Genomic DNA, 10525 nt, shown 5'->3' on the forward strand with positions numbered 1-10525 from the left:
TGTGTGTGTGTGTGTCCCAGGCTTCTTTATTTAAGAGCAAAGTGATGAGTGATGTGGGGATATACTACTTCTTTATTTCTGGATATTATGTTTCTAGATCTAAAAGCATGCAAATAAAAATCATAATCTAATATTCATCAGGATTACTTAAAAATGTCTGATATCTTAGACATTTGTAGTAGAGAGACAAAACATGCACATGACTGAATTATTGCCTTTATGGCAACAGAGGTGGGACTGTGTAATTTTGGGTAACTCCTGAATTGCAGTTGATACCCAATCTTATAAACAAACAAGAAATTTTGCTATTTCAGTAACTTAATAATATAAATACTCATTAGATAATACAAGATAAACGAATTGAGTAAATAATTCTCAACTGAAGTAGTGAATTTTGCGGTGCCTGGGTGGCTCAGTCGGTTAAGTGTCTGACTCTTGACTTCAGCTCAGGTCGTCATGATCTTGTGGTTTGTGAGTTCCAGCCCCAAATCTGATTCCAAACTGACAGTGCAGAGCCTGCTTGGGATTCTCTTTCTCTTTCTTTCTCTCTGCCCCTCCCCGGCTCTCTCTCTCTTAAGATAAATAAATAACCTTGAAAAAATTAAATAATAAAATAGTGAATTCAGGTGTTAATTTCTTCACATAGAAAGTATTCCAAAGAGCAAATATTCCTGAATAATTTTCAATTTATTCATCAAAAGAAAAAGGGTAAAAAATAAAATATAATATTTAACAGCCATTACTTTAGGAGCATGTATATAACCTATACTTGGTATTTATATGGATATATTTACATTTGTATTTTATTTTATGGGTCTATTTATACAGATATATTTCATATCAAGGTACAGAAGTGGATCAGAAATTATCCTGATTTAATTATCATGACTCCCTGCCTTCCTGAGGCTTTATGGTACTCTTTTTTTTTTTTTTTAAAGCTTGCTTATTTATTTATTTATTTATTTATTTATTTATTTATTTATTTATTTTTAATGTTTACTTATTTTTGAGACAGAGAGAGACAGAGCATGAAAGGGGGCAGGGCAGAGAGAGAGGGAGACACAGAATGGGAGGCAGGCTCCAGGCTCTGAGCCATCAGCCCAGAGCCCAACGCGGGGCTCGAACTCACGGACCGTGAGATCGTGACCTGAGCTGAAGTCAGACGGTTAACCGACTGAGCCACCCAGGCGCCCCTTTATGGTACTCTTAAATGTCCCAAGAGTGGCAAATAGTTAAATGCAATTTCAAGCCATCCACTATGCCATGATAATCATAAGAAGTAAACTAAGTAGATGGAGTTCTTATTAAGTTCAAGCTTATCATGAAAAATTGGACTTTCAAAAAAACCGAATCTTAAAAAAAATAATGCATTTGTGCATTACTTTAAAAGTCTAGACATATCTAGACATGCTAGACATACTAACTTATATATATGCCAACAGTATTAAGATTTAAGGCAACATCCCTGACAGGCCACCAATCAAGGCCCTTTGGAAGGCTGTGTATATATGAGATCTCTTCCTTTTAATATAAAACACTATGCTTCCAATCAAAACACACACAAAAAAACTCAGAGGTGCTTGGGTGGCTCAGTCAGTTAAGCATTTGACTCTTGATTTCAGCTCAGGTCATGATCTCATGGTTGGTGAGTTCAAGCTCCTTCTTGGCTCCTCACTGATAGTGTGGAGTCTGCTGGGGATTCTCTCTAGGCCTCTCTGCTACTTGTGCTCTCTCTCAAAAATAAATAAAATTTGAACACACACACTCAACAACTTTCTGGAAGAAAATATCTAACATCTATAGAGAAGAAGGTCTATTAGGGAAGAAAATACAATAATTAGGAGATTTGAGAATTAACTGGGAAGGGTAAATATAAACGTTGAATTCCCAGACAACATTGAATCTCTGTATAATGTATAATGTAGGAAAAGGTTGTAACTAGATGGAAAATATTTGACCATCAGCAGTGTACCAGGATATGAGTCTAAAGTTATTCATCCACAAATTAACCAAAATTTTTCTCCCATGATGCTTTTACCTTAATGCTATGATGAAGAAATTTTGTGTTCTACCTAGTCTCTATCATTATTTTTAAATTAACTAAGATTCACTGAAGCGTGTTTATAGTGTACCAAGGCTCTACTGGTTGGGGAGGTACAGTGGTTAAGAAGTATCAAAATTTATGTTAATTCAACATTTATTGAACAATAACAAATGGCAGTCTCTATGCTAATTGGGGGGGACTAATTATAGTACAAAAGAAGACCATATTTGTACCCTAAAGGAATTTATAAATGTTAACTCAATTAGAGTAATTCTTTGTGTATTTTAACAAGATGCACACTATAAGCACACAATACATTTTACAAATTTAATTCATTTCATTTTCAAAACAGTTCTATGAAGTGTGTGTCATTCCCATTTTACAGATGATAAAATTCTGGATTAGGGAGATTAAGTAACTACCCCAATGTAGCACTCCTCAGAAAGTAGCAAGCAACTATGACTTAAAATCAGCTCTGTAGGACTTCAAAATCTGTGAACTTTTATAAATTGTTTAGTTTTGTTCTGTCCCTTGCCCAAGTCCTTCATACAAAATGTTCTTGAAAGCAATGAGAGGAATTACTATACAAGCCTTCCTTAAAGAAGATGATATTATAAAAAAAAAAACAAAAACAAAAACTAAGCTTAAACATCATAAAAATTTAGGGCAATAAAGAGTCTTAGAGTTTAGTTAGCCCCCAAATTTTTTAACTGGTTGGGAGAACTGAGGTCCTGACAAAGTTTCAGAATTAATTACTGAGGAACCAAAGCTTGAAAACTCTGTTATTTTTTCCACATAAATGCTGTTCTCACTATACTGCACTGCCAATCAAATGTCCATACTTTTACATACATCAAAAAATATATGTTTAGACATGTTTCCTAATATTTTAACAAAAACTTCCCAGAGGTCACTGGAATCATGACAAACATTTTCCCTACTTAATTGTAACTAAAATTTTGTTGGTATTTTTCCTTACACAAAAAAGACAGAAGTTTTATGTACAAAATTAATTTCAGAACAATTATTACCAAAAATAATTGGTGATATTTTGTAATGGAAAAGAGGTCAGTTCATCAGAAGGCATAACACTCTTAAATAGGTCAGTATTAAAAACAGAAATTCAAAAACATGAAGTAAAAACTGATAGACCTGAAAAGAGAAATAGACAAATCCATAATTATAGTTGGAAAGTTCAACTTCTTCTGTAAGTAATTCAAAGAATAAGTAGACAGAAAATCAGTAGGGATATAGAAAACATAACAAACCATCAACTGACTGAATCTAACTGGCATTAATAAAACATTCATGCAATAAAAGCAGAATACAGATTCTTTTCTATGTAGGCTACATTCAGTGTCATAAAATGATTTTTAATAGTTTTTTAGAAAATCAGAAGCATATTATGTATGTTCTTTGACAACAAGAAACTGAATCAAAGATCTACAACAGAAAGATACATAAGACATACACAAATATCTTCAAATTATACAACATATTTCTGAGTAATTTGTGAGTAAAGAAAAAGTAAGAGGAGCAATTAGAAGACATTTTGAACTGACTACAAAACAAATTTTATCAAAATATGTGGAGCACTGCTAAACAGTGTTTCAAGGGAAATTTATAGCACAACTGGTTACATTAGGAAAAAGTTCTCAAATCAGTGATCTAAGTTTCCATGTTAAGAATTTCCAAAAAGAAGAGTAAATTAAACACAAGACAAGAATAAGATAATTTCATTTTAGAGCATAAACCAAGGAAATATTAAACAGAAAAACAATAAGAAAAAAAACACAACAAATCCAAAAGCTGATTATCTAAAGAGATCAATAAAAAGAAAAAAATGATTTCTACAGCAGTCAGAACATAAAGGAAGTAGATGTAAATTAATAATATCAGAAATGAAGAAAAAGACATTACTACAGATCCTACAGGCACAGTGAGGATAATAAGGTAATATTATAGATGACTTTATGTCAACAAATTTAACATTTTAGATTCACAACCTAATTACTAGGTGAAAAATAATCTTATTTTGAATCTACCTCATTTTTAAACAGAAACAATGTTAACATATTTAACTCAGTAATCATGTTTTATATCAATTCAAATATAAACAATATGTCCATTTTTCTCAACCTTAGAACCTTTTTGTAAAATGACATGTAACTGATGCTTTTTGTCAAACTATAGTATCAATTCCTGGCTATGTAAAATACTACAGGCTAAAGTCTCTACTGGATAAAGGCAGAACCATTTCAACAATGCTTTCCCTTTTATATTAACAAGCAAAACAAATTTGTCTATTGAATATATGTAGCCTTGACTTATCTTATGACCCTTATAGATTCCAAAGATTTTCTGAGAAAAAAATTACAATGACAATAATGCTATGAAATGTGAATCTGTTAAACCACCAGATTTTTTTAAACAAAAATTCAACTTAATCAAAAGGTATTTCATGAACTTTATATTTATTTGAAAAGCTATTTGGAATAAAATTAGAATGATAACAATTATAAAGTGTAATATCTAATAGGAACCATAGTTTTTTTTAACATGCAAGATTTAGTTTGTACAAATGTAACTAATTAATAACATCTGAAATACATTCTCCCACAGGACAGATGACCATCTGGTTGACCTTACACTAGATCAATAGGGAAGGCAAATGTGTAAATCAATGTTTCCCAAATGTTATCTCTGCATCATTCTACTACAAGAAGGGATAAAACTTGGATGTAAGAAGAGATCTCATTTCACACATTTTAAAATTGACTTTGTTAGTTGGACTGTAAGGCAAGACTGAGAGGATTCTTCTAAAGTTCCATCCAGAAAGAGACTGGCAGAAGACCAAGTAATGGTGAAGGAAAATAATTCAAGACAAAAGAGTCAGGAGGCAAGGAAATTCTGAGAATATAAAGACACAGATGATATAATTTGATGTTATTTGAATTTCCTCAGAATCATTTTCCAACTCATAATATTTGGCTGAAAAATAGTGATAGAAATTTTGAAATAAATAAAAGTATACACTATATGTATTTTAATTAATATATGTTCATATATGTGTCACCCTTACAAAGTTCTATATTTTGATGTAAAGAGTAAACCACTTTGGAAGAAATTTAGTAACTTATTGTGATATACAGAAAAGTTGTAATAAAATGAGAAACTTTAAATAATAAGAAATTTGGAAAAGGTACACTGAAACAGGTGCACTGTCTAATCTATTAAGAAGAGGATGATGAGCTGATTACAATTTATACCTTTTAACACTTTTTTTTGTCCGAGGTATTTTTCCTATGATAATATGTCTAAAATATAGTTCACTTCAGGAGTTTTTTGTATTAATTTAGAAATTATGGAGTTTCATTATTTGTTCTCCCTGTTGATATATATCTTTAATACAAATAAAGTGATACTCTGTATCTCTGGTTATTTCCTAGCATGACTCTTCAGAAAAACAAAATATCAGGAATTGGTAGAAATCTCAGATCAAAAGCTTATCGCATCATGCTGTACTCTACATATGCTATAAATTAAGGTAAGTCTCATTCTGCAAGAATCTGTTTTGACTTTGAGAGCATTTAAAATATTAGACATGGAGTATTTTAAAAATCCCATCACAACTTCTAGTCACTTTATATATAGTAGTTACTGTCCTACTTAGTATTAGTTTGGTTTTAAAAGATTATACTAATTAATTTCTTCTGTAAAAGATAAACTGTAAAGTCTTTCAAATATGAACTTGATGGATTATCTCTGGTGATACACGTGCTTTTACAGTTTACAAATTTTGGGTTAAGTTTGGGTTAAAAAAAAAAGTTTGGTCAGTTTTGATGTATTAGAGAGAACAGGTTCAGATAACTAACCTGTGGGACCACTCCATCTTTCTACATATTGGGAGACATATAGAAAAGAGAAATTGCAATACACCCTAATGCCTTTATTTTTCATTTGATTAGATATTTCATAGTTCTCAACTTGGAAGAAAAGGTATAAGTAGACTACAAGATGTTACAGTAATCAAAAAAAAAAAAAAAGACACTTCAAAGGGTCTGTTTTCCCTTTCTTCATAACTTAACTGGACAGCCATGGGTTTTTAGTGGAATGACTGGCTTAGAAGCTAAAGAAGCAATTAGAAGGTCACACACTCTAAGTTCTAAATAAAGCTCTTTCAGTGCTTATCATAACCTTGGGGAAAGCCCTTAGTGACTTAAGAAGGAAAGAAAAAAAATAAGATATCCATGTGACTGATAAGTGTCAGTCATACTGCTGTTTGAAATTCAAGATAATAGAGTGTTTCAAAGACACTGCTATAGAAAGTTCTGAGAGTTTACTGTTTCTCAAGTAAAATAAAATATGCTCAATGACACCAATGTTTATGAAGAACTTAAGTTGAAAGAAGTAATAAAAATATAAATAACCCTTATTGGCGAGATGATCTTCCTGATCTATTTCTTATCCCATACGTCCAACTAGTATGGGTTATGTGACTGACCAAAATCATCCATCTGTAAGTTGTTTGAACTATATACATCAAAGCTCATGGATACATTTGGCAAACCATTTCCTCAGAGGATCTTACACCTTTTACATTTGTGCAAATTTGAAATCACGCCAATTTTCCCAAACTTCTGAAGAAAACATTTGTACACAACAGCAGTCAAAAACATATTTCCAACTATTCTTTTAGATCCTTTTCAATTAATTAGGAGATTTTGCCAACCTCAGGAATGCCTTTTGGAAATGGAAAAAAAAAAACACCATTAGAACAACATATGGAGAAACAAGTTTGGAGGCCAAGACCAAAACTTATGAAGAAAAATTTTAAGTAATTAAACTTGCATAGACTTCTCTGCTGATGAGCATTAGCACATTGAGGGTGTTTCTCAAACACCAGGTGACTATTAAGAAGAAACTTCAAAACGGGTAGAATATACTTCAAGCATTTTCATAAACACATGTAGTAGAGAGCTTTTGCCTATGAACACATAATTTAAAATAGCCATGTCCTCCAAAAAGCAGTCCAGTAAATATTTTTAAAATTAATCAACATTCAATAATATTTTACTGTGTTTTATTATTAATGTTTGAATCTGGATGTGAAATTTTTAAAAAGACTTCAAATAACATTTTTCCAGAGTATTTATCTTACCATCAAATGTTAAATAAACTCTTGCTTGGGGCTGAGACGATCCTTTTACACTGATAGAACAAACAAATACTCCAACCAACACGAAAATTGCCTGGACTGCCATTTCTTCAGATTTGCAAATTAATATCCAAGAGAAAATACCTTTAAAAGAGAGGTAACAAGTTTGTTATATTTCATTTCACATTTTAGGAGCATACACGTACGTGTGTGTGTGTGTGTGTGTGTGTGCGCGCGCGTGCACACACACACACACACATATAACTAGTGATCTAGACAGAGCACCTTATTCATAAAAGATATATCTGAACTTTTACAGTCATGCAAACAGTAGGAGGTGCTCTGACTTTGTTGCTTCGATGTGAAAAGTTGGATTTAATTCATTTATGTCTGGAAGTCTTTGCAAAAAGAGAAACTGTTTCTTTTTCCAGGAAATAATGCTAATCTTAAAGCAGAACAAAGCAGCTAGGAAAAAGGTATTGATTCCCAAAGGAAACTCCATATTTAAACTTGATCTAATAATCACATAACATTGAAAAGACTTGAGAATGGTACCAGTGGGTATTAGATGAAAACTTGTCTTTCTACCATAAATATTGTAGTAGCAAGAAAAAGTCACATGAAAAATCATGTATACCCACTTGCTTCCACCCTCATTAGCTCTTTTGGAGTAATATCTCTGAAATGATGTTTCTACACATAAATCTATGTGTGCTCAATCCCTGACCACTGAAATCACTCAAATTAGTTATCTGCCAATTTATACAGATGACCATGCAGCTGTTAAATGATGCAGATGAGGTAACCATGGACTAGTGCCAAGTTCAAACCAATGACTTAGTGGTGAGCAATCCACTGAACCATGTATCCCTCAATGCATATTTAAAATAAATCAACCAGAAAGCAAGCTGTCAAAATTCCAAAAGATAAATCAGAGACAGAAGCATTACCTTTTGAAACTGTAGCTATAAAATTGATACATGCTATTAACTAATGTCTGAATACTAAGGAAGATCTGGTAATGGGTAACTAGAGATCTATCTACAGCAGCTCTAGTGGCCACAATATGCAAAACAAACTCAGGACCATGAAAGAAATCCTGTCATTTTGAGTCTAATATAATTATACAATAAAATGACAGAGTTTAATCTAGAAATGTTTTACAGGTTAAAACAATGCTAATCTTCAGTATTATATGGTTATTTACATTAAAATCTTAACACTATTTTATTTAAGAAAGAAATGCCACTAAAAATTGAAAAGACTACTTCACTAATACAGAAGAAAAAAAGTATTATATTAATTAAACAATTAAACTGAACACGCCATGTTGAACAATTGAAACATTTTAAACAGTGGATTTCCTAGGTGGTACACATGTCATAAGACTTAGAAACGAAACTGTCTGCCTCTTTTGCCACACAGATGGGAGGAAACCTTAGAGATGTTTGTACTGGTAATTTTCAAATGAAACAGTTTCTTCCTGCTTCCACAACCTCTTCACCTTGTCATACCTAAATTAACTTACAAGAAAACTGATTTTATAGGATAACTTTCCCTTAATGATTTGCTCCCTGGTTTTGTTGACTTTATAATTAAACCAAAAAAAAAAAAAAAAAAGCTATAAATATGCCTAACCTTCCTCACTTCATTAAGCAGGCAGATAATTACACATTTTTACGTATTGCTATTATCAGTGTCTTATCTGACATGTCTCACCAAAAGCGACATGTGCTAAAAAGTGAGAAGAATAATAGTGGAGATGAAATGACAGGTCAAATGAAATAAGTATACAGAGCAATGTGATTTCAAGTCTACCTAGCGATGAGAAGTGACTGAAAGCCAAGTGTCTTACATGTGCCCGCCCCCCTCCCCCCATATAACTTCCCTTTAACTCACTTAGACATGCTGTTTGTTGTTTTCACTTCTGATGGAACACTAACAACATGTAAGAAAAGGAATCTTTTATGTCCTCTCGAGCAGTTCTACATCAGAAGGCACGGAAATACTCCACTTTAAACTCTCCGCAGGTGTCATATCTAAAGAAAACTCAAGCAGGGCTCTCAGCAAGGGAAACACTTCCCTGACAAACTGCATGTGCTCTTCAGAATATGTCCAGACTCAAGCACACCGATGTGTAAAAAGTCGATACGCAGAACCAAAAGTTAGGCTTGGTATTTTGCTAAATGTGTAATGCTGACAATAAGGAACCCAGCTTACCGAGATGGGAAGAGATCAGCACGGAAAAGTCATCAATTTGCTACCGGTGTGGCTCCGCGAGTGCCTCTCTAGTCTTTTTCCCAGAAGACCTTAATTTCTAGAGCGTCCCAGCGGTGAAATTCTTTCTTCCCGGTCGTCTGAGTTTCTTTGTAAAGGAATCCTCAGCGTAGCAGTGCCGCGGCACCGGGAGCTCGACTCCGCGTCGCTCAATCAAGCACCTCGGAGTGAATGGAAAGTGGCCGGGCACCGGGGGCGAGCGCTCGGGTGTCCGATTACAGCGACGCGGCGCGCGGCTCGGGCTGCCCGGGCGCGCCGCCCAGCCGGCTAGCCTCACCCGCCCAGCACACCCGCCGCATCTCCGCCGCCGCGAGGCCCCACCCAGAGCGCGCCCGCGAGAGGGTGGCAGGGAGCCGCGAGGGCGGTCGGCGGGCGAGCGGCCGGCAGGGCGGGGCGGGGCCCAGCCCGGGACCCGCTGCCGGGAGACGCAGGAATGCGTCGCTGCAGGCTAGAGGTCCAGCTGCCCGAGTCCGCTCCTCTCGCGGTCCGCGGCGGAGTGAGCAACTCACAGGGTGCGCTCTAAAGCTTTGGTTTGTTACCGGCAGCTCTTGGAAGGCATACAGGATTTGCTTAGCCATAAATATCAAAGTGCAAAGCAGCTTTCTTGCCAGAAAAGGATCACTGCATCCTTTTAAGGCAAAGAGATGCGTTTTTAAAAGGGCACGGGTGTTATCCTTTTCCTGCTGAAGATTTTCTAAAACCGGTAGAGATAAACCAACTATCTCGTCGCAGTTTATCCTTTTAATGGGTATTGTTTCCCATTGCGTTTCCTTAATATCCATAAGGCAGTAATTCTGTTGACCTCTCCACATTGACTCCTGTCCAGTACTCTTCCCTCCTGGATAGACGTTCCCTCAAAACATAATTACAAGAAATTCCTTAACAATTTTGTGGAAGAAGGCTGTTCTGAACCATGCCAAGAGAATAGTTTACAAACTCAAAGGTATATTTCCAGCACTACTTTCAGGAAAACTGGTTACAGTCTGGAACTGGCTTTAATGTTTAAGTGAAAATTATTTCTACGGACCACAACGGACTACATAGTT

At 34.8% G+C, this 10525-nt stretch overlaps 1 protein-coding gene across 1 annotated transcript in view; it reads right to left on the minus strand.

The window, feature by feature from the left end:
- Window positions 1–9752, minus strand: part of SEMA3C (semaphorin 3C) — a 176396-nt gene extending 166644 nt beyond the window's left edge. Inside the window, exons 1-2 of the mRNA XM_060632331.3 lie at window positions 9423–9752; window positions 7206–7346 (exon numbers count right to left, since the gene is read on the minus strand). Of these exons, the coding sequence (XP_060488314.1) occupies window positions 7206–7308 (103 nt within the window). The 5' untranslated portion in view covers window positions 7309–7346; window positions 9423–9752. The remainder of the gene's footprint in view (window positions 1–7205; window positions 7347–9422) is intronic.
- Window positions 9753–10525: the final 773 nt, after the last annotated feature.

The sequence above is a fragment of the Panthera onca genome, chromosome A2 (assembly GCF_046562875.1).
Source record: "Panthera onca isolate mPanOnc1 chromosome A2, mPanOnc1 haplotype 2, whole genome shotgun sequence".
NCBI classification, from domain to species: Eukaryota; Metazoa; Chordata; class Mammalia; order Carnivora; family Felidae; genus Panthera; species Panthera onca.